Source organism: Ascaphus truei, chromosome 15 (assembly GCF_040206685.1).
Source record: "Ascaphus truei isolate aAscTru1 chromosome 15, aAscTru1.hap1, whole genome shotgun sequence".
Classification (NCBI taxonomy): Eukaryota; Metazoa; Chordata; class Amphibia; order Anura; family Ascaphidae; genus Ascaphus; species Ascaphus truei.
Genome location: NC_134497.1, coordinates 19,540,497 through 19,568,473, shown reverse-complemented (window position 1 = coordinate 19,568,473; position 27,977 = coordinate 19,540,497). Strand labels below are relative to the sequence as shown.

General features: G+C 45.9%; 2 protein-coding genes across 4 annotated transcripts in view; one reads left to right on the top strand and one right to left on the bottom strand.

Annotated features, from left to right (window-relative positions):
* GGT7 (gamma-glutamyltransferase 7) overlaps window positions 1-2,053 on the bottom strand; it is a 49,361-nt gene extending 47,308 nt beyond the window's left edge. Inside the window, exon 1 of the mRNA XM_075571897.1 lies at window positions 1,828-2,053. Coding sequence (XP_075428012.1) covers window positions 1,828-1,993 — 166 coding nt within the window. The 5' untranslated portion in view covers window positions 1,994-2,053. The remainder of the gene's footprint in view (window positions 1-1,827) is intronic.
* On the top strand, window positions 1,831-26,181 carry LOC142466645 (ubiquitin carboxyl-terminal hydrolase CYLD-like). 3 transcript variants are annotated; one of them, XM_075571895.1, is made up of 13 exons: window positions 1,832-2,127; window positions 7,836-7,892; window positions 10,708-11,140; window positions 15,153-15,279; window positions 17,081-17,219; window positions 17,417-17,524; window positions 18,401-18,480; window positions 18,904-18,970; window positions 21,246-21,378; window positions 23,333-23,441; window positions 23,982-24,100; window positions 24,349-24,541; window positions 25,057-26,181. In XM_075571895.1, exons 3-13 carry the CDS (start codon window positions 10,727-10,729, stop codon window positions 25,242-25,244), a joined length of 1,677 nt encoding a protein of 558 aa, XP_075428010.1. In that variant the 5' UTR covers window positions 1,832-2,127; window positions 7,836-7,892; window positions 10,708-10,726; the 3' UTR covers window positions 25,245-26,181. The 3 variants fall into 3 exon arrangements, with proteins under 3 accessions (XP_075428009.1, XP_075428010.1, XP_075428011.1); XM_075571894.1 differs by lacking the exon at window positions 7,836-7,892 and having other exon boundaries at window positions 1,831-2,076; XM_075571896.1 differs by lacking the exon at window positions 7,836-7,892.
* The last annotated feature ends 1,796 nt before the right edge of the window (window positions 26,182-27,977 follow it).

Here is a 27,977-nt window from a genome sequence, read left to right as displayed (position 1 = left end):
TCCTCCTATAAGCGCTCCCTATAACTCCTCCTCAAACCGCTCCCTATACACGGATGGATGGATAGGCTACACTGATTGGATGGATAGATACATTGATGGATGGATAGATACACGGACGGATGGACAAATAGATACACGGATGAATAGGTACACTGATGGACAGATCTGCTGATGGAAGAATGGATAGACACACGGATGGATGGATGGATGGATGGGTAGGCTACACTGATTGGATGGATAGATACATTGATGGATGGATCGATGGATGGATAGATACACTGATGGATAGATAGATGAATCCACTGATGGATGGATAAAATGATGGATGGATGTATACACTGAAATGGATGGATAGAAACACTGATGGATAGATACACTGATGGATAGATACACTGAAGGATGGATAGATACACGGAAGGATACACTGATGAATGGATAGATACATGGATGGTTGATACACAGATGGCTAGTGACACTGATGGATAGATAGGTATACTGATGGATGGATATTTAAATACACTAATGGATGTATAGATACACGATAGGTGGTTACACAGATGCATGGATGGATACCCTGATTGATACATACACTGATGGATGGATAGATAGATACACTGATGGATGGATGGATAGATACACTACTGGATTGATGGATAGATGTGTAAATACACTGATAGATGGATAGATACACGGATGGATGGATCAATGGATGGATAGATAGATTCACGGATGGATGGATAGATAGATAGACTGATGTATAGATAGATACACAACTGGATGGATGGATGGATACACTGATGGATTGATAGATACACGGATGGATGGATGGATGGATGGATAGATACACTGATAGGTGGATGGATGGATAGATACACTGATAGGTGGATGGATGTATAGATACACTGATGGATGGATGTATAGATACAATGGTGGATGGATAGATGGATACACGGATGAATGGATGGATAGATACAATGGTGGATGGATAGATGGATACACGGATGGATAGATAGTGTGATTGATGGATGGATAGATAGACTGATGGATGGATAGATAGACTGATGGATGGACAGATGGATACACTGATGGATGGATAGATGATACACGGATGGATGGATAGATACACTGATGGATGGATAGATAGACTGATGGATGGATAGATAGATGGATACAGTATGGATAGATACACGGATGGATAGATAATTTATTAATGGATAGATCATACACGGATGGATGGATAGATACACGGATGATGAATAGATAGCCAGATGGATGGATAGATGGATGGATAGAAAGACTGGTGGATGGATAGATGGATACACGGATGGACGGATGGATGGATGGATGGATGGATAGATAGACTGATGGATGGATAGATGGATACACGGATGGATGGATAGACTGATGGATAGATAGATACACTGATGGATGGATAGATGGATACACGAATGGATGGATAGATAGATACACGGATGGATGGATAGATAGATACACGGATGGATGGATAGAATGATGGATGGATGGATAGATAGACTGATGGATGGATGGCCAGATAAACTGGTGGATGGATAGATAGACTGATGGATGGATGGCCAGATAAACTGGTGGATGGATAGATAGACGGATAGATAGATACACGGATGGGTGGCTGGATACATTTTTGGATAGATACAGTGGATGGATATCCCAGTTACATGTATGCTATTCACAGGGTGTGTATACACACAAACACACACACACGTGACATGTACACACAGTTGTATATATATACAGTAGTGTATGTATATACTGGGGGGAGGGGGTAGTCCTGTATGTGACGTCACGCACCCGCGTCATGCTCCCCCAGGAAGCTCTCCTCCTCCTCCTGCTGCTCCCCGGCCCGGGCTCCCTGCTCCCCCCCGGGATCCTCCTCCGGTAGGCGGGGGAAGCTGGTGATACTCATGTAGTCTACCGGGGAGTAAGAGCCCAGGCTGCTCTCCTCCGGGTCCGCCATCCTCCTCCTCCTCAGCCCCGGGAGATGCGCCGCGGTGACGTCACGCCGGAGGGCTGCAGCTGCACGCCATTGGAGGTGCCGAGGTGACGTCACGGGGAGGGGGCGGAGCTTGATGGAGGTGGTGGAGTATCAAGGTGTGTGTGTATATGTGTGTCACTGTGTGTGTATATATGTGTCACTGTGTGTGTATGTGTGTGTCACTGTGTGTATGTGTATGTGTGTATATATATCTGTGTGTGTGTATGTGTGTGTGTATATATATATATATATCTGTGTGTGTGTGTGTATGTGTGTATATATATCTATGTGTGTGTGTATGTGTGTATATATATCTGTGTGGGTCACTGTGTGTGTGTGTGTGTGTGTGTGTGTGTGTGTGTGTGTGTGTGTGTGGGTCACTGTGTGTGTTTGTTTGTGTTTGTGTCTGTGTGTGTATGTGTGTATATATATCTGTGTGTGTGTGTGTGTGTGTGTGTGTGTGTATGTGTGTGTGGGTCACTGTGTGTGTGTATGTGTGCATATATATCTCTGTGTGTGTATATGTGTGTGTGTGTGTGTATATATATATATATATATATATATATACACATACACATACACATACACACACACACACATATATACACACGCACACACATATATATATATATATATATATATATATATACACACACAATATTATTCACACTTGTACAATGACTTATTCTTACACCTTCCGTTTAGATGCATAAAAGAGGCATGTTAGGCAGAGCTCACACTGCCTGCTACAGCTGCGCGCTTCCGTGTGCGCCTCCGCCACGCACTCCTGCAGCCCAGCGATCTGTGTGCCAGCTGCAGCAGTTGGGTCGTGGCGATTGGGGGCGTGGCGGGGGGGCGTGACGAACGCGTCACAGAGCTGGGGCGTGGCGGGGGCGTGTTGAACGCGTCAGAGCTGGGGGTGTGGAGGGGCGTGATGAACGCGTCACAGAGCTGGGGGCATGACGAACGCGTCACAGAGCTGGTTCGCCTTTATTATTTATTTATTTATTTTTAATTTATTTATAAAATATTTTACCAGGAAGTAATACAGTGAGAGTTACCTCTCGTTTTCAAGTATGTCCTGGGCACAGTTAATATGACAAATAATAGATGGTTACAAATACAGTTACATAAATGAACAGGGTATACATTATATACAATACATTGCATGCACAGTTAGAGAATATGTATATTATAGGCGTATGTAACAGTTACAGACCAGGTTAAAATGTGAGACAGCTTTAGTTTTGAAAGAACTTAAACTGGTGGTGGATGTGAGAGTCTCCGGTAGGTTGTTCCAGTTTTGGAGTGCACGGTAAGAGAAGGTGGAGCGGCCGGATACTTTGTTGAGCCTTGGGACCATGAACAGTCTTTTGTTGTCAGATCTCAGGTGATAAGTGCTGCGTGTGGTAGGGGTGAGGAGCTTGTTCAGATAGATGGGTAGCTTGCCCAGAAAGTATTTGAAGCCAAGACAGGAAAGGTGAACTTTGCGCCTAGACTCGAGTGATGACCAATCTAGTTCTTTGAGCATTTCGCAGTGATGTGTGTTGTAGTTGCATTGGAGAACAAAACGACAAATTGAATTGTAGAGGGTGTCAAGTTTGCCAAGGTGGGTTTGGGGTGCCATAGTCGATAATTGGCATTAGCATCTGCTGTGCGATACGCTTTCTGACCAGCAGGCTTAGGGAGGATTTGTTCCTGTAAAGTACACCTAGTTTGGCATAGGTTTTGGATGTCAGGGTATCAATGTGCATTCCGAATGTTAAGTGGGAGTCAAACCATATGCCCAGGTATTTAAAACTAGGAACAGGAGTTAGGGTGGTGTTAGCGGTGGTTCTGATCTGAAGCTCAGTCACTGGAAGCTTTCAAAATTTAGTCTTGGCCCCAAATACCATTGTTACAGTCTTGTCAGTGTTTACAAACAGTTTGTTTTGGGAAATCCAGTTTTCGAGTCTCAAAAAGTCAGACTGAAGTATGTGTTCAAGGTCAGAGAGGCTATGGCTGTGTGCATACAGGATTGTGTCATCTGCATACATGTGTATTGAGGCTTCCTTACAAGCTGTGGGAAGATCATTGATGAACACTGAGAAGAGTAGGGGCCCCAGAACAGAGCCTTGCGGGACACCACAGGTGATATCCAGGGGGTTAGAGTTAGAGCCAGAGATGGACACATGTTGGGATCTACCCGATAGGTAGGACTGAAACCAGTTTAAAGCATGCTTCCCTATTCCAGAGCACTGGAGTTTGTTAAGCAGGATAGCATGATCAACTGTGTCAAAAGCCTTTGCAAAATCTAGGAATATTGCACCAGTGAGTTGTCCCCGTTCCATTCCACACTGGATCTCATGGCAAACTTTTAGCAGGGTAGTTACCGTGAAGTGTTTGGGTCGAAAGCCTGATTGGAATTGGCTAGGGAAATTTGTCTTGCTATAGTAATCGCTTAATTGGGAGTGGACACATTTTTCCATGATTTTGGATAGGATTGGGAGAAGGGAGATTGGCCTGTAGTTTGAGAAAGTGTTTTTGTCCCCACTTTTGAAGATTGGGACAACTCTGGCAGTTTTCCAGGTCTTAGGGATATGGCCTGCAGACAGGATAGAGTTGACTATGGAAGCAATTGGTTTGGCAATTGCTGGGGCACCAAGTCTTAGGAACCTAGATTGTAGTAAGTCAGGTCCACATTGGCTGCTTAGTTTTAATTTGAGGAGCGCTTGTGTAATCTCCTCTTCGGATACTGGGCCAAATTGAAAATTGTGGGCAGTGTTGGGAGGGGGTGGGGCTATATGGGTACTCCCAGGATGAGATTCAGGTTTGTGTTTTGGGTTGCATTTCGCTAATAAGTTAGTAGCACAGCCCACAAAGTAATCATTGAATGCATTTGCAATGTCGGTGGGGTTTGTCAGAGTAATATCCCCCTTAGTGATGTTACTTGGCTGCTGATGGTTAGAAGGCTGGAATATGTTGTTGATAACCTTCCAGAAGTTAGCTGGGTTTGATATATTCTGGAGGAGATTGTCAGAGTAATATTGTGCTTTTGCATGCCTTGTTTGCCTTGTGCATATGTTCCGCAGGCATCTGTAGTGATTGAGATCCTTGGTAGTGCCAGTTACTTTGTAGCTTTTCCACAAGGCATCCCTGAACTGGTAGAGTGCTATAAGGTCAGGTGTAACCCATGGAAGGTGGGCACCCCGTACCCTTATTCTGCGTAGTAGAGCATGGGTATGACAGAGTTTTAAGAACTCGGACTGGAAATAGTCGAGCGCCCAATCAGGGTCGGGAATTAAATCGATTCTGTGCCAAGGGCAGTTGGTAAGGTCATCCAGAAACTGTTGTGGGTTAAAGTTTCTAAATGTTCTAGTGAGGAGAACTTTAGGGCTTGATTGGGGCGGTTTCATTTTCCTTACACAGTACACTATTGCATGGTCACTGAAAATGTCAGGAAGGATGCCAGAGGATTGGATTCTGCTGGGATTTGAGTAGAGAATCCAGTCAAGCAAGGAATGGTTGTGCGATTTCAGGTTTGTCCGTGTGGGTTGGGAAATGAGTTGCGATAGTGAAGGAAACCTTTTCCTTGCCTAGGCTTCTGTGACTGGATACACACATCTGTACTGTCTGCAGCAGACTCCCCCGGGAAGCTTTTCACGCACTGACACTTATCTCCGATTTTGATAATTTCACGGGTCCGGAAAACGAAGGAAAAGATACGTAACAGAAGCCAGATTTCAAATTCCTTTGTCTCAATTTATTAAGCATAGGGTAATGATTTTTATACAGAAAGAAGAATGGGTTTGGTTAGAGGTGTAACGTAGGTGTAACCTGGGTGTGGCTTGGATTAGAGGCGTGATTTAGGGGCAGGACATATTTGTGGCATGATTTTTGGGACGTGATTCTCCCAATACAGGCACTGTCTGAATACATAGCTTATTCATTGTCTGTTATCAAAAAACCTTGAGTGTCTAGCAACTGAATTATATGATTTCGCCTCTTTCAGAGAACCAGTCTATTGTGTATTAAAACAGCAGGAAGCTGACAATATAAAAAGTATCTTAGCAAAATCCTGAGCAGGAGAGGAAATGTAAATTGGCAGAAACTGAATACATAAGAAATTATATTTCAGCAAAAGGCTGACTACAGAATCTTAACTGGTTATGAACAGACAAAATGGATGCTTAACACAAGTGCAGTTTCTGGCCTTTACCTACTGTCCCTAACAGATAGGTTAAGCGATTTGATTTGTATCTGGATTTTGTGGTTTTTAGGGTCAAGCCAATTGAAGTTAAAATCCCCAAGAACTAGCAGCTCACTCTTCTCATTCAGAGAGGAAATGGAGAAAAGAAATTGGGTGATATCAGTTAGGTATTTTAGGGGGGCGGTAGATGCCAGCAAGCAAGATGGGCTTAGAAAAGGGGAGGCAGATTCTGCCAACTAGGATTTCAAAAGAGGGTGGGCTTGGGGGGCAATTTAACAGTGTAAATTGTAAGGTGTCTGCAATATAAAATAACACCCCTCCTCCTCTCTTTGACCTATCTCTCCTAGAAATGGAGTATCCCTGAATGGCGATATTTGCATCAGGGGTTTTAGGGGTTAGCCATGTTTCTGTAAGAACGATGGCTTTGGGTTTATGCACAAGGCACCATGCTCTTAGTTCATCCAGTTTGGACAGCAGACTCCGGATATTTATATGGGCGACAGATAGCCCTTTTTGGAATTTGAAGGGGGTATTCTCAGGGGCATGGGATAGTTGAAGTGGGAGGACCTGGGTTAGATTCAATATCACCTGTTAAAGAGAGTAATAGTACGAGTAGAAATTTGAGTAGTTGTTTGCAATGTGTTACTTTATGATGTTTGCCATTTGAGTGTGCGGTGGTTGGTGTGCTGGTTTTCAGGGTTCTCCACCATCATTCAGTAGATAGTGCAAGGCTTTTGAGTAATCCAGGGTGTATGGTGATGTTGGGCGTGAGCCAGGAGGGGGGAGTTTGTAGTGGATAGAGAGAGTAACATTTCAATGAGGCCACAAGAAAGAACCAGCTCAACGTGACGCGACTGCAGCACCGAAATTTCAATTTGGGTTGTGGCGGCAAAATGTCGCGGCGTCGACGCTGCACTTTGCTGCCACAAGCCGTTTCTAGTGTGACAACGCTCATCCAGTAGCCTCAAAGAGTGCCGAACGTGCGCTCGCACGTAAGCGTGCACACGTTGCAGGCAGCGTGAGCTAGCCGCTAGGCTGCGTCCATTGTCAGCGCAATGTCGCACGCTCCACAAATAAAAGGCCATGAGTCAATGGGGTCGACCATAGAGCGCGCGTGCACAAGAGCGACGGCGCGGCCGATTTTTTTCCGCGAGACGAAATATTTAGATTTTGCCGCGCCGCGTCCGGGTCCTGCGCGCGGTTCAGCCAATGAGGGCGAGCCACTCATGTGACGTCACGGCCACGCCTCCCCGTCGCGTCTCCTCCTCCACATCGCACAGGCCACGGATCGCCTCTGCAGCTGGCGCGCGTCACGCCACGCGCTCCCCGTCGCGGGCGGCTGCTATATCCGAGGCCAATGAAATCCCCATCTGCTGTGATAGGACGGAAGCAGCCAGCTTCAGTTATGGGGAGCTCTGAACATGCCACTGACAACCAGCCATGTGTTTCAGGCCCCTCTGGCAGTGGATGGGTTAATAGAGGGAGATGGGAATCCCATAGCATTAGGGTTTAGATGCCCGGTGGCTGGCACTGTCTGGGTGGTAGCCAAGCTCCAGTCAATACCAGCCCTGGCAGGGGCGGCGCTGACACTTAATTACCTGTAATTCCTGCAGCATAAATACAACTGTCTTCCAGCCGCCGTGACACTGACACACACAACGTGACACGGAGCGACAGGGCTGAGATCAACAGGTGAGAGAGGAGGTGGGGGAGAGCGGAGAAAGGAAGGGGGGGGGAGAGACATAAGGGATGGATACATACACAGAGTAATTGATAGATATAGACAGACAGATATATATATATAGGGTCGGTAGCACCACCAGAGGGTTACCTTTTACCCTGACCTCTGGTTAACTGATTATTTAATCACACAAGGGTGATTTGATTGCGGCATCTATTGTGTGTTCCAGATATATATATATATTTATATATATATATACACACACAGGTAGATACAAAGATATATATGTGTGTGTGTGTGTGTGTGTATGTGTATATATATATATATATATACACACACACACACACACACACACGTAGATACAAAGATATATAAATATATATATATGTATGTGTGTGTGTGTATATATATACACACACACAAAAACAAGAAGTCCGCAGCACACTCAAATAGAAAAAGGTTATTTAATCTCAATAAATCATCAGGCGATCACCAAAGCTCCAGAGCGACGAACGTTTCTCAACCTTGAGAAAAGACCTTGTGGTCTGAAACGTTCGTCGCTCTGGAGCTTTGGTGATTGCCTTATGATTTATTGAGATTAAATAACCTTTTCCTATTTGAGTGTGCTGCGGACTTCTTGTTTTTGTGTATCTATTGGACTGGTTGGTGTTCCCTGTCTATCTGCAAGCACCTGGACTTATGATAAGTATATATTATTCTTTGAGTGCACCAAGCATTATTTTTATTTGTTTGTTTATAAATATACACAGAGATACAAATATATATATATATATATACATACACACACACACACACACACACACACACACACACACACACACACACACACACAGATAGATACATAGCTATATATATATATACAGATATAGATATACACAGGTATATATATTATATATATATTTAGATATATATATATATATACATACACACAGATAGATACATAGGTTGATACAGACATATTTTTATGGGATATGGTGGCAGAAGTGGGATTTGTGACCCTTTAGCGCAGCCACATTTCACGCAAATCGGTCTGATTATGTAGGAGGGTAACACAGCTACTTTTTATTCTATAACTGCCGTCTCACGCACCCGCCCATAACCCTTTTGTAAAAAATGTACCAATCTGTAATAGGGACTTATCCCTGTTGAAGAAACTATCTCTAAAATCCAGCAGGGATCTGGTTAAGTGCAGCAGGCGATTAACCAGACTCCACCTGGCCAATTAAGTCTGTAAGAAAAGCCTCCTGGTGGAAACAGGAGAGAGATTCCTTATCTCACATTTGGGCTGACGGAAGGAGAGCAGAGAAGCCTGCACACAGACACTGTCTTGAGCACAAAGGCTGTGCTGAGATCCAAACACCCAGACACAAAGACCTATATTTCCTGGACACAGGACCCAGGAACCTGCCAGAGACTGACATGGAGGGCCACCTGCTTAAGGTACCTCCTGAGACATTGGGGCGATAGGCTGTAATGGGAATATCCCTCCAGTCCTGCAGATAGGGTCTGGGGAAGTAAGTTAGCCCGTACAAAGGGATAGAGGTTTGTTATTTTGTTGTTTTTGTATGTTTTGCCTGGATACAGGAACAGGCTCAATAAAGCCAAGATATAATTTCATCCAAGTCGGTCTCCATTATATGTACCTCTGCACACATCTCTTACACAATCTAAAGCAGCGGAGCGCAAACTGGGGGGACAGGAGAATTTAATGGGGGGGCGCGGGCGGTTACAGAGGCCCGCGCTCTTCCCTAAGGCATTTAAATTAAATGCCGGGGTGGCGTACTCACTTACCTGCTCTTTGCCGATGTCATTTGACGCCAAGTCATTGGAGACGGGGGGGGGGGGGGGGCGAACGCTGCGCCTCACAGGCAGGGGGGCGTAGCTCAGGAAGTTTACACACCGCTTATCTAATGGATTTCACTAAACAAATCAGACTGCTAATGTTTTGGGGAACTTTTGTTTCTTTGATAATTCATTGGAAATTGCATTTCTCCGGAGGCCTCTGAATGGGGGAGTGCTTGTCAGTTTCTTTACTCTTATCCCATTCCTGTCCTTATCAGAGACCCAATAGGGTTGGGGAGAGGGAGGGGGCTTTGCCTGTGTAAACTCCTGTTGAACACGCAATGACACCAGACGAAAGGGAGCAGCAGCCAGAGGAAATCAACCCCCTCCCAAGTCTCAGCTCATTGAACCTATAGGTGTCAGATTTGGGTAAAAGACATCAATCCCACAGATGTGATCCCTTAACCATGTCACTGCCATTAGTACACTGTGGCCCTAGGCGAGACTGACCCCTTAACCATGTCACTGCCATTAGTACACTGTGACCTTAGGAGGTACTGACCCCTTAACCATGTCACTGCCATTAGTACACTGTGGCCCTAGGCGAGACTGACCCCTTAACCATGTCACTGCCATTAGTACACTGTGACCTTAGGAGGTACTGACCCCTTAACCATGTCACTGCCATTAGTACACTGTGGCCCTAGGAGGGACTGACCCCGTAACCATGTCACTGCCATTAGTACACTGTGGCCCTAGGAGGGACTGACCCCTTAACCATGTCACTGCCATTAGTACACTGTGGCCCTAGGAGAGACTGACCCCTTAACCATGTCACTGCCATTAATTCACTGTGGCCCTAGGAGGGACTGGCCCCTTAACTATGTCACTGCCATTAGTACACTGTGGCCGTAGGAGGGACTGACCCCTTAACTATGTCACTGCCATTAATACACTGTATCAGAAGTGGTGCTATATATATATATATATCCCTTGTGCCCTCTCTTTGCTTGTCATTACCAGGCACTCGTCCCACTGCAGGATGAGCTCCACGCTGAAGTCTCGTTGGCCATTCATTGTGCTCCGCGAGTTCACCGCCGGCCGACACAAGCTGGTCTCCGGCTCCATGGGCTTCTTCCTGGACGGCGAGCTGACGCGGGCCCGTATCCTGGACCTGCCGTCCCGGCCCGAGGTGGCGGTAAGGAACGCCCAGGTGCGGACTCTGGGGCGGCGGGAATCGGCCTTCCTGTACGGGATCGGCGCCCCCCAGCGGCGGCTCAACCTCCTGGCCAACGAGAAGCTGTTCCTGGCCGTGTGCGGCGTGCAGGTCAGCGACGTGGTGAGGGTGCTGTGCGAGCGGCGGCCCGCCGTGGGCGTCGTCACCGCCATCTGGGAGCTGTCCGACAAGTCGGGACTCACCGAACTCACCAAGCTACGGATCGAGGTGGAGCTACTGGTGAGTGGGGGTCCCTGTCATTCTATGACCGCGGTGATAGAGCGGTACCGAGTACTGAGGTCGAGTGGCACAGAGCACTGTTACCCGTCTATTTCTACACACAAATATCCACTTGTTTTACATTAGTGCACTGAGTATTGTTACTATTCTTTTTTTTATCAGAGTAATACTGAGTATTGTTGCTATTCTTTTTTTTATCAGAGTAATACTGAGTATTGTTGCTATTCTTTTTTTTATCAGAGTAATACTGAGTATTGTTACTATTTTTTTTATCAGAGTAATACTGAGTATTGTTGCTATTCTTTTTTTATCAGAGTAATACTGAGTATTCTTACTATTCATGTTTTTTGGGGGGAGTAATACTGCGTATTCTTACTATTCTATTTTTTATCAGTAATACTGAGTATTCTTACTGTTCTATTTTTTATCTGAGTAATAATAAGCATTGTTACTGTTCTATTTTTTATCAGGGTAATAATAACTATTGTTACTATTCTTTTTTTTATCAGAGTAATACTGAGTATTCTTACTGTTTTATTTGTTAACAGAGGTGTTACCAGTTTATATTAGAGTGGCCATGAGTACTGTTACTCATCTATTTTTACACCCAAGTATCCACCTGTTTTATATTAGAGGAGCATGGAGTATTGCTACTATCCCATTTTCTATTAGAGGGGTACTGAGTATTGTTATTTACCTATTCATTCACCCACATATCCGCTTGTTTTATATTAGAGGAGTACTGGGTATTGTTACTAGCCTATTTTGTATTAGAGTGGTTATTGTTTAACATTACAGTGGTAACATGAGTACTGTTACTCGTCTATTTATACACCCAGTTATCCACATATTGTATATGTGGGCTGCTGAGTACTGTTACATTTCAATACTTGCAAACATTCAATTTGTGTGTATTATACTTGATATATGTGTACAGTATATATATTATGTGTACAGTATATATATATATATATATATATATATATATATATATATATATATATATATACATACGTACAGTATTATTAAACATGCTCTCTGGTGTTAGGCGTGCATACAGAAGATGAAATGTGCAATTAATATTAACATATTATAGTAATCCTCTCGCCCTCGGTTCAATCTAATGAGCAGCGATTATTGCGCAGTTAATGATGGACAGGCGGTAATTATCGGTAAAAGTTTAGTCACCCGCAGCGAGTCAAACATCGGTGTATTCCTCAGAAAGACTCAACCAGTAACAATTGTATTTATTTGATGACGACTTCATAATTACTTTGCAAACAAAGAACAGCGTGACAAAAGAGGGCTGACAAACAGTCTTATCACCGAAATACATGCGATAAAGAGTATAAAAACCCTCTAGCGCTCTTGTCCAGGCTGGAAATGTAAAGTTCTGCTTCATTCTTTATTAAAGAAAAAGGTTGCATGCCACAACCAGAGTACCACTCCTTTTTCATTTCCACACCCAGTGTGCTGATTGGCTAAGGCGCTGTCACGGATACACGCTTGCTCATCGTCTCTCGGAATGTTCCATTCGCACCCAATTCATGGGGGGGGGGCGAGTTCCTGTCTTGGGGGTATTATTGTTTAAAATAAAATTTCTGCAGGGATTTCTAAAAATGGCTATATATATACAGTCATGTGAAAAAGAAAGTACACCCTCTTTGAATTCTATGGTTTTACATATCAGGACATAATAACAATCATCTGTTCCTTAGCAGGTCTTAAAATGAGGTAAATACAACCTCAGACGAACAACAACACATGACATATTACACCGTGTCATGATTTATTTAACAAAAATAAAGCCAAAATGGAGAAGCCATGTGTGAAAAATTAAGTACACCTTATGATTCAATAGCTTGTAGAACCACCTTTAGCAGCAATAACTTGAAGTAATCGCTTTCTGTATGACTTTATCAGTCTCTCACATCGTTGTGGAGGAATTTTGGCCCACTCTTCTTTACAATGTTGCTTCAGTTCATTGAGGTTTGTGGGCATTTGTTTATGCACAGCTCTCTTAAGGTCCCGCCACAGCATTTCAATCGGGTTGAGGTCTGGACTTTGGCTGGGCCATTGCAACACCTTGATTCTTTTATTTTTCAGCCATTCTGTTGTAGATTTGCTGGTGTGCTTGGGATCATTGTCCTGTTGCATGACCCAATTTCAGCCAAGCTTTAGCTGTCGGACAGATGGCCTCACATTTGACGCTAGAATACTTTGGTATACAGAGGAGTTCGTGGTTGACTCAATGACTGCAAGGTTCCCAGGTCCTGTGGCTGCAAAACAAGCCCAAATCATCACCCCTCCACCACCGTGCTTGACAGTTGGTATGAGGTGTTTGTGCTGATATGCTGTGTTTGTTTTTCACCAAACGTGGCGCTGTGCATTATGGCCAAACATCTCAACTTTGGTCTCGTCTGTCCAAAGGACATTGTTCGAGAAGTCTTGTGGTTTGTTCAGATGCAACTTTGCAAACCTAAGCCGTGCTGCCATGTTCTTTTTAGAGAGAAGAGGCTTTCTCCTGGCATCCCTTCCAAACAAACCATACTTGTTCAGTCTTTTTTTAATTGTATTGTCATGAAATTTAACATTTTTTTAATTGTATTGTCATGAAATTTAACATTTAACATGCTAACTGAGGCCTGTAGAGTCTGAGATGTAACTCTTGTTTTTTTTTGCAATTTCTCTGAGCATTGCACGGTCTGACCTTGGGGTGAATTTGCTGGGACGTCCACTCCTGGGAAGATTGGCAATTGTCTTGAATGTTTTCCACTTTTGAATAATCTTTCTCACTGTAGAATGATGGACTTTAAATTGTTTCGATTGATTGATTGATTGATTGACAGATTGATGGGCAGCAACAATTGCTTCTCTAAGATCATTGCTGATGTCTTTCCTCCTTGGCATTGTGTTAACACACACCTGAATGCTCCAGACCAGCAAACTGCTAAAACTTTGGCTTTTATAGAGGTGGTCACACTTGCTGATAATCAATTAATCAAGGGCATTAATTAGCAGCACCTGTCTGCTACTTAGCATCTTAATTCCTATGAAAGCAGTAAGGGTGTACTTAGTTTTTCACACTTGGCTTCTCCATTTTGGCTTTATTTGTGTTAAATAAATCATGACACGGTGTAATATGTCATGTGCTGTTGTTCATCTGAGGTTGTATTTACCTCATTTTAAGACCTGCTGAGGAACAGGTGATTGTTATTATGTCCTGAGATGTAAAACCATAGAATTCAAAGAGGGTGTACTTTCTTTTTCACACCACTGTGTATACACACACACACACACACACACACACACACACACACACACACACACACACACACACACACACACACACACACACACACACACACACACACACACACACAGTGGTGGATTTCCCGTTAGGCCTGGGCCTAGGGCGGGAACATTTTGGGGCTGCAAAAAAATGTCTGCCCCCTTATACTTTTGCCGCTCTCTCCGGCCTGACGGGAAGTTGCTTAGCCGCTGCTTACCTGCGCCCAGCTTCTCTTTCGCGTTACCATGGCAACGTGATGCGGTGCGACATCCGTGGCGTCGTTTGACGCTGCGGTTTCAGGGAATGGAAAGAGGCGGCCGCCACAGCTAAGCGACATGGGGCGGCGGGTTGTGAAATCCGCACGTGTGTCTGTGTATGTAATTAAATACATGTACATATATATGTAAATGTGTGTATGTATGTGTATATACATACATATACAGTTACACGCGTGTGTGTGTGTGTCTTCAACCTTTGTCTCCCCAATGATCTTCCAAGTACTGCGGTTGCAAGTGTGTGTGTGTGTGTGTGTGTGTGTGTGTGTGTGTGTGTGTGTGTGTGTATGTATGTGTATATATATATATTATTTCTTTGGTTACTGTATCTTTGCTATTAAATGCATCTTCAGCTATGTAAAGACAATGTTACAGAGACCTCGGATATCCGAGTGTGTCTCGGTGCCACCGGTAACGATAACCGCTTCTCGTGAACCCTTCTTAGGCTGGAGAATATTGCGGAGACTCTCCCAAGAGGTTAAAGGTCGACGCAGGGGAGATCCTAACCGTGAGCTCCAGTGTCCAGCGTCACCCGCACTACAGGGAAGCGGGACGCGCCGTGGACGAGGAAGGTGAGTGGGATGGTAATGAGGTCCCACGCAAAACAGAACTTATGTCAGTGGCGTGATCCCCAGAATGCTTTGCTTTCGTGTCACGACATTCCAAGGCGATGTCATCAAAGCTACCGCGCCTGCAATCCTGGAATGTGCTCCGTGTAATTCTCCGTTAGGCAAGAAAGCAAAAGGCACGTGTACCCAAAAATAACGAGTTAATTACCATGCACTCGTTCACAACATTCTGATTGCACGAACCTTTTATATAAGGAGAGAGGGAGGGAGAGAGGGAGGGAGGGAGAGAAAGAGGGGGAGAGAGAGGGAGGGAGAGAGCACACACTGAAAGAGAGGGAGGAAGAGAGGGAGAGAGGGAAGGAGAGAGAGAAAGGGGGAGAGGGGGGAGGGAGAGAGCACACACTGAAAGAGAGGGAGGGAGGAGGGAGAGAGAGAGCACACACTGAAAGAGAGGGAGGGAATGAGAGAGAGAAAGAGTGGGAGAGAGAGGGAGAGAGCACACACTGAAAGAGAGGGAGGGGGGAGAGAGGGAGGGTGGGAGGGAGAGAGCACACTGAAAACCCCCTCAGAAGAGGCAGGTGTGGTGCACGGTAACGGGTAAATAGTTAGTCTATGAGGATCCCTGGAGATCCAATATACCGGATATGTCCGAACGTCGGACATATATGTGCATTTTGGACCCAATAACCCACTTTTATGCGATTATCTCTTGTGCTGTACCGGTATATTGGATCTCTAGGGATCCTCACAAATAAATATATATATATATTATATAACATTTTTTCCATCCTTGCGTCCGTCCTTTATCAGGAGACATTTTACGGAAGCGTTTTGGACCCTAATTCTCCAGCACTTTATAACGCGCTGATCTTCTGCGCCAAACGCCATTTTGTAACTACGCACTCGATGAGGTCACCAATTCCAACAAATATTTATTAGATTATCAAATCATTCTTACATGTGACAGACCGAGAATGACTCACATTTTCAGTCAATTTAGTGATTTTTCTGCAGGATAAATGAAAAATAAAAGGGCTCCCCGTTTTTTCTGAACACTGTATGGTCAGTCCCAATGCCTGAGCCACCTGTGCTGAAGCAGGGGTATCCTTAAAAATGGATCTGTTGGTGGCCCTTGAGTGCTGGAGTTGGCCCACCCTATGTCTAAATATAAATCTTTGCTGCACCATTTTCAGTGCGACTGCGTCTTCCTGCGACAAGACGAGGGATTAATGGCGCGAGTGGGCGGAGTTAGAGGCGGGGTTACATTTGCATATCGGCGCCGGTCTGTGTATGAAGAGATGCGCGTCTTACGACACTTCTCTTGGCGGTTTCCTGCGTTGGGTTTTCTCCATCGCCTTAAAGGCGGCGTCCATCTACTTTTAGCGCCAAATTGTACCGCAGTAGGAATACGCAAATCATAAACATGGCGCGTTTTAGTCAGCAACAAAAAAAATATATATTTTTACCCAAATGCGTCAGCGCCGACCCCATTCCTGACACACAGACCCCATTGTATGTAAGAGGCTGGTCCTATTTGTAATGGTGGATGCACCGGCTGTGTGCAAATGTAAGGGGACGAGCTAAACACAAGAGCGGGACCTAACTCCTGAAAGTACATTTCAAATCTATTTCGTGACGTATTTTGGTTAAAAACACATGTGCAGACAGGATGTAGGCATTGGGCACGCTGTAATTCCCCCCCCCCCCGTAACTTCAACGCACCTCGGCCGCCTTCAGTTATTAAGGAGGTGACATCACCTGCTCCAATGGCTAAATCGGCTTTGCCCCCCCCCCCCCCATGTAGAAATTCACTGTGCTTTGGAGGACAGTTTGAAGGACGTTCCCCCGGTGTGTGAAGGTGACGCTCTTCAGAAGATGATAGGACGGATGAAGGGAATACAAGGACACTACAACTCTTGCTATCTCGATACCACCCTCTACAGGTGAGGCAGTCGAAATCAGCTGTCAGTGGTTACCCAACTCCAGTGTTCAAGGGTCTCTACAACCTGGACCGTTAGGGGTCCATCAGGACTGGAGTTGGGAAACACTGCTGTAGACCACTCTATGTCCGACCCTACGTTGCTAGGCCTTCTGGCTTTTTGTAACCACTTCCCAAACGGGTCCCCCTTCTCTTACGCAGCCTCTTCAGCTTCTCCTCGGTCCTGGATCACATTCTGCGTTCTCCCGAAGTTTGTGACGCAAAGGTGCAGCGCATCCTACGGCAGGAGATCGTCAACCCGCTAAGAAGGTGAGTTTGTGGTTCCGTCAAACGATGCAGAGGCTCCAGGTGTCTGGGTTCTAGGTCTTGGACATCAAACGATGTGGAGGCTCCAGGTGTCTGGGTTCTAGGTCTTGGACATCAAACGATGCGGAGGCTCCAGGTGTCTGGGTTCTAGGTCTTGGACATCAAACGATGCAGAGGCTCCGGGTTCCGGGTCTTGGATGTCAAACGATGCAGAGGCTCCAAGTATCAGGTTTCAAAAAGTGAGACGGCCGTCCAATGAGAGACAGCCATCCAATGAGTGAGAGAGCCATCCAATGAGAGACAGCCATCCAATGAGTGAGAGAGCCATCCAATGAGTGAGACAGCCATCCAATGAGTGAGACAGACATCCAATGAGTGAGACAGCCATCCAATGAGTGAGACAGCCATCCAATGAGTGAGAGAGCCTTCCAATGAGTGAGACAGCCATCCAATGAGTGAGACAGCCATCCAGTGAGTGAGACAGCCATCCAATGAGTGAGAGAGCCATCCAGTGAGTGAGACAGCCATCCAATGAGTGAGAGAGCCATCCAGTGAGTGAGACAGCCATCCAATGAGTGAGACAGCCATCCAATGAGTGAGACAGCCATCCAATGAATGAGACCGCCATCCAATGAGTGAGACAGCCATCCAATGCGTGAGACAGCCATCCAATGAGTGAGACAGCCATCCAATGAGTGAAAGAGCCTTCCAGTGAGTGAGACAGCCATCCAGTGAGTGAGACAGCCATCCAGTGAGTGAGACAGCCATCCAATGAGTGAGAGAGCCTTCCAATGAGCGTGACTCCAAGTAGGTGACACATGACAAATGATCTCACTTAACGGCTCACAGTCCCTTCTGCTGATATGTCCCTCTTAACAGGAATGGTTTTGTCCGAGCGGAGAATGTCATGAAGCTCAGAAAACTGCTACGTTGTGACACCTTTGTGACGGAAGAGAAAGGTATGTCAGTATTATGTCACGCCGCACCATGCGGATTAACATCTGCCGTCCTAGTCCCACTGGATCGGCGTAACCCCCCCCCCCAAAAAATAATACCAACAACTGACCCCATGACATGTAAGTCCCGTACCCTATTCCTATGGGGTTGGTAAAGGGATCAACCCTACATGAGATGAGAATGGCGCAGTGATCCCAAATGTGGACATCCCTTAAAAGGTTCTACATGTCGGCCACATTTAAAAGGCCAGGCAAAAATGATTTCGCATCAATATTACTCTGCAAGTTCAAATGGTTTCAAGGACTTTCAGATGATTTTTTTCTCTTTTTCTAATGCATTAACCCTTTAATTGCTGGAAGCCTTCTGTTAACTAGATACATAGAGCTCCTTGGGCCATAAAGGTAATATGGGACGCTTTCTTCCAGACCCGGAAGAGTTCCTAAGTGCCTTATTGCATGAAGTTCTAGCTGTGGAACCACTACTGAAAATCAGGTACCCGCACAATCAGCATCCATAATATGTATCTATATATAGTGCTGGCTAGAGGTACTGACCCCTTAACCATGTCACTGCCATTAGTACACTGTGGCCTTAGGAGGACTGACCCCTTAACCATGTCACTGCCTTTAGTACACTGTGGCCCTTGGAGGGACTGACCCCTTAACCATGTCACTGCCATTAGTACACTGTGTCCCTAGGAGGGACTGACCCCTTAACCATGTCACTGCCATTAGTACACTGTGGCCCTAGGAGGGACTGCCCCCTTAACCATCTCAATGCCATTAGTACACTGTGGCCCTAGGAGAGACTGACCCCTTAACCATGTCACTGCCATTAGTACACTGTGGCCCTAGGAGGGACTGACCCCTTAACCATGTCACTGCCATTAGTACACTGTGGCCCTAGGAGAGACTGACCTCTTAACCATGTCACTGCCATTAGCACACTGTGGCCCTAGGAGGGACTGACCCTTTAACCATGTCACTGCCATTAGTACACGGTGGCCCTAGGAGGGACTGACCCCTTAACCATGTCACTGCCATTAGCACACTGTGGCCCTAGGAGGGACTAACCTTTAAAAAAATAAAAAATGTTTACATTTCCATTTTTTACATCTGACCGGACATAAGCAACATTTGGTGTTTTCTGTTCCTGGTATAAAGGGGGTTAACCCTATGAGAGCCATCAACATAAAGGAAATACCTCTTCTAAACTCTGTTCTTGTGGCCAAAAACCCATTGTTAACGTGCTGCTGAAATTAGCAAGCGTTCCCTGGTCCCTGAGGAAGCAATGTTATGGGTGTGCTGAATTTCTCAGCAGGCGGTTCTGACTAACTCGTTAAGCTCATTAGGACCAGATATGGAAATTAGGCCCTCGTTAACATACAGAGGAACGGCAGGGCAAAAATCTGTACCCAGAAAGAGAGGAACAGAACTTAGATAGCGGAGACATTAACTGCTTCACTGCCAGGGGAGTGTGTGATACATTACAAAGCAAGAGTAGAAGAAAGGGTGCTCTCCCACGACGCCGTGACACTGCCTCGGGTGCACAGCACCCGCCCGCCAGGGTGAGGCATAGTTTACCTGTGTATTCTCTTCAACATGGACCGTACAGAGCAACATGTACATTGTGTGTGTGTGTGTGTAGATTGATTGATAGATGTGGATGATAGGTAGGTGGATGGGTGAATGGATGGATGATTGGTAGATGGATGGAGTAGATAGATGGACGGATAAGTAAATGAATTGATTATAGGTAGATGAATGGATTGATGACAGGTAGATGGACAAATGGATGATCAGTAGATAAATGGATTGATGATAGGTTGATGGGTGGATGGATGGATAGATAGGTAGATGAATGGATTGATGATAGGTAGATGGACAGATGGATGATCGGTAGATAGATGGATGGATATGTGGATAGATAGGTTGATGGATGGATTGATGATAGGTAGTTAGATCGATGGATGATAGGTAGATGGACAGATGGATGATCGGTAGATAGATGGATATGTGGATAGATAGGTTGATGGATGGATTGATGATAGGTAGTTAGATCGATGGATGATAGGTAGATGGATAATAGGTAGATGGAGAGATGGATGATCGGTAGATAGATTGATGGATGATAGGTGGATAGATTGATGGATGATAGGTGGATAGATAGGTAGATGAATGAAGTGATGATAGGTAGATGGACAGATGGATGATCGGTAGATGGATGATGGATAGGTGGATTATAGGTAGATGGATGGATGATATGTGGATGGATAGGAAGATGGACAGGTGGATGATCGGTAGATAGATGGATGGATGGATGATAGGTGGATAGATAGGTTGATGGATGGATGATAGGTAGATGCATGGATTGATCAGTAGATAGATGGATTGATGATAGGTAGTTAGATCGATGGATGATAGGTAGATGGACAGATGAATGATCGATAGATGGATGGATTGAAGATAGGAAGATAGATAACTATAATTGTACTTTCTTTAACCCCCCAATATACTATTATTACATGTATAATTTTGATTTATTTATACATAGCATGAGTCCTTCAGCTGCTTTAATTAGCTGAAGTCCTGAGCATCAACCAATAGGAGCAAGAGACAATGATGGAATGAGTGGGACTGTTAGCTCGGAACATACTACTGACAACTAACTGAAGGGCTAGGCTGAAGGCAGGAGCCGGCCCGAAGCAAGCATTAGTAGTGGTTCAGTGTTATTTTGATGGGTCCCTCTCTCTCTCATGATGCTGCAGGTGTAATAACAAGACCCAGGAGTGTAACAGCTACCAGATCATCGTGGAGAGAGACGCGGAACTGAAGGTGCCCACCGTCCAAACGCTGATGGAAAGGTCGTTCAGCTCCTTAGGAGACCTCAAATTTGACCAGGTGATGTTACCTCCCCGTGTGTCACCTGACTGTAAAGAATCAATATGTGATGGTCATTGGCATAGCAATATAAACACTATAAATATAGGACACTTGTCACTGTGCAGGGTAAAGGACAAATAGGATGGGACATAAATCTGTTCTGTCAATGTGCCATGTTGTCACCCTGCGGTAGAAGACACACGCTCCATGGGCCATAAGTCCTTTGTGTCTGTGTCACTGTCACCCTGAGAAGGAAGGGTCAGCCTGCATAGGACATGCGTCCCTTCTCGGTCACATTGCAATGGGAAGGAAAGATTTGATAGGTCAGACATCCCTTTTGTCCCTATCACCCCACTGTGGAAGGTACTGCCCCGATAACTCTTCTCTTGAACCAAACAAAACATATATATATATATGTATTGTATTTCTTTATTTATATAGCGCCATTAATGTACATAGCGCTTCACAGTAGTAATACATGTGGTAATCGAATAAATAACAGATAATATAAATAACAGATCATGGGAATAAGTGCTTTAGACATAAACATAACATTAAGGAAGAGGAGTCCTTGCCCCGAGGAGCTTACAGTCTAATTGGTAGGTACGGAGAACGTACAGAGACAGTAGGAGGGAGTTCTGGTAAGTGCGTCTGCAGGGGGCCAAGCTTTATGTATCATGTGTTCAGAATGTTCACAGTGCTATTCATATGCTTCTTTAAGCAAGTGTGTCTTAAGGTGGGTCTTAAAGGTGGATAGAGAGGGTGCTAGTCGGGTACTGAGGGGAAGGGCATTCCAGAGGTGTGGGGCAGTCAGTGAAAAAGGTTTAAGGCGGGAGAGGGCTTTAGATAAAAAGGGTGTAGAAAGAAGACATCCTTGAGCAGAACGCAAGAGTCGGGATGGTGCATAGCGAGAAATTAGGGCTGAGATGTAAGGAGGGGCAGAAGAGTGTAAAGCTTTAAAAGTGAGGAGAAGAATGGAGTGTGAGATGCGGGATTTGATTGGAAGCCAGGAGAGGGATTTCAGGAGGGGAGATGCTGAGACAGATCTAGGAAAGAGTAGAGTGATTCTGGCAGCAGCATTTAGGATAGATTGTAGGGGAGACAGGTGAGAGGCAGGAAGGCCGGACAGCAGGAGGTTACAGTAATCAAGACGGGAGAGAATGAGGGCCTGAGTCAGAGTTTTAGCAGTCGAGCAACACAGGAAAGGGCGTATCTTTGTTATATTGCGGAGGGAAAAGCAACAAGTTTTAGAAATGTTTTGAATGTGAGGGGCGAATGTGAGAGAGGAGTCGAGTGTGACCCCTAGGCAGCGTGCTTGGGCTACTGGGTGAATGATCGTAGTTCCAACAGTAATGTGGAAGGAGGTAGTAGGGCCAGGTTTGGGAGGAAGTATGAGGAGCTCTGTTTTAGCCATGTTGAGTTTAAAGCGACGGAGGGCCATCCAGGATGATATAGCGGAGAGACATTCAGAAACTTTAGTCCGTACCGCAGGTGTAAGGTCAGGTGTTGAAAAGTATATTTGTGTGTCGTCAGCATAGAGGTGATATTTAAACCCAAAAGATGTTATTAGGTCACCTAGAGAGAGTGTGTACAGAGAAAAGAGAATAGATCCCAGGACAGAGCCCTGGGGTACCCCCACAGAGAGATCAATAGAGGAGGAGGAGGTGTTAGCAGAAGAGACACTGAAAGTACGATGGGAGAGGTAGGATGAGATCCAGGATAGAGCTTTGTTCCGAATACCAAGAGTATGGAGAATATGAAGGAGAAGAGGGTGATCCACAGTATCAAATGCTGCAGAGAGGTGGAGTAATATATATACATACATACAAATATACATACATACATATATATATATATATATATATATATATATATATTGAAGCTGTGTGTAGAATTAAAACCATGAAGTCAGTACTGCCTCCTCTGTGATTATGGTGTGAGACCTCGCTCATGTACACCCCGTTCCCTGCAGGCCCCCTTCTGCCTCATCCTTCAGATGCCGCGATTCGGGAAGAAATTTAAGATGTTCCCCTTCATCTTCCCCTCCCTGGAACTGGACGTCACCAACATGCTGTATACAAGTAATTATCCTGTGGTGTTACTGATCTCAGAATTATTAGGACCCTTTTACTTATAGGAGAACCCACACTTATGGCATTCATGGAAGCCAAGATCAGTTCACACTGATTAGCCGATACCTCATTATTATGTATGTTGATCTCTTTTGTGATAAGTCTGTCTGTAAACTGTTTTACGTTGATAGATACCATCTCCTTTTACTATTTTGTTTGGCTAACGATGACAGCATAATTAGTTGTAAGAAATGAATGCTTGGGATGGTTATCTGACAACCTTACAGGAAATCCCAGGGAGCCAGTGCGATAAATGATAAGGAGATGATTCAGATGTGTTCAGACTTGCGTTCCCAGGGGCTTGCTTGGAAAATCCAACCACAGCCATCCCCGGCTGTGGTGAAGCTAGCCACGGGCAGCCTCCTTCACCAACATTCGTCTGCTACCTTTCCCGGAGACGTGGGACAATGTAGGCTTGGCCAAATGGTTCAAGTCTGCAGATGCTTTGCTTGTGTTTTCTGTAATCCTCTGAATGCCGTGTGTCTGCAGGGAGCAGGTTTTGCTGTATCTGCGGTGGGCCCGCTGACTATGAGTGCCCCCACTGCCTGGCAGACCCTCTCACCACAGACGGGAACATTCGCCAGTTCTGCCAGGTCTGCGAGCGACAGGTAACCAGAGTTTCAGATTACTAACACCTTAACCACTCTCCCCAGTGCAACACATACACTGTATGTCCCTCTTGTAGCAGAGTGAGCCTGTGGGGTACAGTGTTGGCCGTTTCCAAAGAGCAAAGGATTCTGGGAGTTATCTTCTCCAATGACCTACTATGCTCATAGAATTTTATGCTCACGTTAGCGTGACCAGCAGGGAAGGGCTGAAAGCTGTGACCTCACGCGCTCTGTCCCTATGCCCCAAGGTTCATTCTCACGAGCAGACGAAGGACCACAGCCCTCGGAAGATGGAGACACAGTGTGCCGGCTCCCTCCCACCACAAAGGCTAAAGCTCCTGGCCGTGCTCTGCATCAAGACCAGCCACTTCATATCGTTCGTTAAGTACGGGCCGGGGAAGCACTCCTGGGTCTTCTTCGACAGCATGGCGGGCAGATTAGGTACGGACAACATGTCTCCTGGTCTGAAAGGGCAGCTCGGTGGTAATGTCACTGCCTTGGGGGTAAATCCAGTCTAAATCGCAGTGTTAGCTCTGCTTGGGTCTTTGGGCATAGTACTTTATCGCCCTGTGCCACAGGTAGCAAAATAATAGGCTCTGTGGAGCACAGACTTGTGCCAGCAACATTCTATATACAGGACGAGGCTGGGGGGGCTGCGGAAATCCAATGGAGGCTTTAAAGCATCAAACCCTCCCATCCCCTTCAGAAGTCTATAGGATTTTCACTCATAATGGCAGTAGCTTGTCCCGGAGCATGTCCTGTATGTGTGTCAGTCTGGTGTGTGTGTGCGATATTTCTTCATACTTACTTCCTCCCTGATAAACGTTCCCATGGGTCAATGGAAGCTGCAGAAATCTCCTTCCCCCTACCCCTCTCCCCCCAAAAAATCTGTCTGTTACAGGAACCCACCACGCCTCTGTTTCTGTAATTAACATCCCCTCGTGTTTCCATCGCAGGTAACGAGATCGGGACGAATGTCCCCGTGGTCCAAACCTGCCCACAGCTGGGAGACTACCTGTCAATGTCCGAAGAACAGTTCTCCGGTGTGGACTTCACAAAGATGGACGCCTTGTGCAAGAGGTTCTTCTCCGACATTTACATGTGTGTCTACCAGTACCCAGAACACAGCATGAGGCAGGGGTGACGGACAATCGCTCTACTGGGCTGTTGGTTAAGGACATACTCTTTGGACAACCATGGTCCGTCATGGAGTTTAATCCATGTTGCGTGCTCCACTGGCTGCACATCTTCCTTGGAAGTTCATGGACGACCTGGAAGATGGACCATGAAAGATCTTCAACACTTCGGAGAAGAAAGCTCACCTCTCACTATTGTCAAGGAAAGACACACTTGAGTTAAAAACCTCCAGACCGGACAAATCTCACCGATTTGGGGTCAGTCTCACGGATTTTTAGCATCAGCTTCTCACAGGCCTAAATGGTTCTCTCACTGATAGAAATCAATACTTAAAATGAACCTCCTCCAACTCTTGCTGATCTCGTTCCTTAGAAGTTCACATTTCTGCATCCTGGTTTCAAGATAAAGCGATTTAAGACGCTGTGGTGTTTAGGTGGACCAGGCAGCAATAATCGCCAGCTTACGTCTTTGACCACTATCTCACTCACAAAACCTCTTCTTGACGAGGTCCGTCAGGGGCACCTGCTCGTTTTCTAGGTCATGGGGTTGACCACTGTGATGGAGCCGCATGCCCTGTCGAAACGGAAGTAAGGCTCCCATTCGGACGCCAGTGATAACACGTGACTGGAGCGGTCACATGACCCGGAAGTGGCTGATGTAACCCCATGCCCTCTAAAGATTAAATCTTCGTTCTTACATTGGGTGCAGATCTATCAGATCAAGGGTTTACCACCAACCTCCAACCTGATGCATTCAACACAGAGGGATAACTGCTCAAAATGGGACACAACTCCTCCCATCGCCACTTCCTAAACCACTTGAAGTCAGCAGGAGTTTGCATGGGATGGTGCCTCGATCGGCACTATTGCACTTGAATGAATCAACCCCACTGACTCAAGCACCCAACCTGTTTCCTATAATTTCGTATAAATCTTGTAATTTTGCATTTCATGTTCCTTTTTTTAGGTTTAATGTACATTTCTCCATGACGCATCGATCCCCCCCCAAGCATCAACCTTTTGCTCCTCCCCCAAAATTCCTTGCCTTGTGCCCAATCAGCTCTGTCGTAATTCATCTATTAGACCAGGGGTGGCCAACTCCAGTCAAAAGCCACCAACAGGTCAGGTTAAGGATATCCCTGCTTCAGCACAGGAGGCTCAATCTGTGGCTCCGTGGAAGACGCAGGGATATCCTAAAAAGCTAACCTGTTGGTGGCCCTTGAGGACTGGCATTGGCCACCCCCGTATTAGACCCGATTTTGTAGGGCTCCGTCCCGCAAATAGAAAAGAACCAAGACTAGGGGTGGGAGATGGATGGAGAACATCATTGTGGGGTGGATATCTTTGCATGACCGGTTTCACGCCCGCACTCGCAGAGGTTAACACGCAATACAAAAAGGGAGAGGTGAGATAAATAGATCTTTAATCCCTGCTCCAAACCTCTGCATGGTCACCACACCGGTTTCCCGAGTATTGGGTGACCAGCTGGGAAGGACTCCTAATTTTATATAATCACCATGAAGGGGAGTAGTAAATCAGACTGCCCCGTAAGCTCTCGCCCGCGCTTTGGCAAGAACCGGCTCGACCGTAATCGACTCCCCACTGGAAGATCTTGGCAGGATGGAGGTGCCAACGTTGTGCTGCCTCGCCCAGATTTATGAGCCGGCTCAACCCAGACGTACATGGTTTTGCTTTGTTGTTGTCCTCCGTTAAAACCTTGGTTCCGTAATAATAACCCCTTTGAGTGCCAGAGGGGCCGTGGTACCGGAAGTGTGGCCCCTCCGGCCACGGGGGACCGTGTTGGCCATTTGGGAAGAAACTAAACAGGACGGCTCATCCTCTCCCCGGGTTAGATCGCGTCTTACGCTCCATGGGTCGCGATCCAACCCGGAACACAAGCCCTTTGAGCAGGACGTGGTCACCAAGCCACGTAGTCACCAAGTCACGGGGCCCCGCCACCAGAGTGTCGACCACTATGATGTAGCGACTTCACCCTGGGGCACTCAAAGGGTTAAAAAAGAGCAATACCCCCATACAAGAACCGGGAAGTCCTCCAGAGCAGAACGGCACTATTTCCAGCTCTGGGGACCCCTCGCTACCAGAGATACTTACGGGTGAACTTAACGGTGTAACTGGCAGGTTAATTTTCTTTTAAAAGGGGAATTTAAAATGGCCGTCCAGTAGGAAGCCGCAACCGATGTTACAGCTTCCCACGGGCCGAGATTTGGCAGGCATTTTGCTCCCCGTGGGAGATTTAAACCCAGTAACTTCACCGATAAGCATCTCCGGAACTCGGGAGGGGGGGAGGGGGTCCCACCCTGTAAAGGGAGGAGGGGGTCCCACCCTGTAAAGGGAGGAGGGGGTCCCACCCTGTAAAGGGAGGAGGGGGTCCCACCCTGTAAAGGGAGGAGGGGGTCCCACCCTGTAAAATAAATAAATAAAAACACTCTGTAAACAGAGCAGCGGGAGAGATTTGTGACATTCACATTTGCCCAGCGCAAAGCAGCGGGTAGTTTAAAGGGAAATAACTCATTTATTCATGAAACAGATGTAACCATACTAAAAGCCAAGATTTGTCTGCTTTGGCTTCTTTTCATCGGGGTTCTCTGAATGGGGGGGGGGCGGGCGCTTGTGTCATTTAGGTGTTTACCCCGCCTCTCGCCCACCTTGTCAGAGCCAATTAAGCTAAGGAGGGAGGAGAGAGGGGTCTTTGCCTGTGAAAATTCTGCTCATCACAGGTA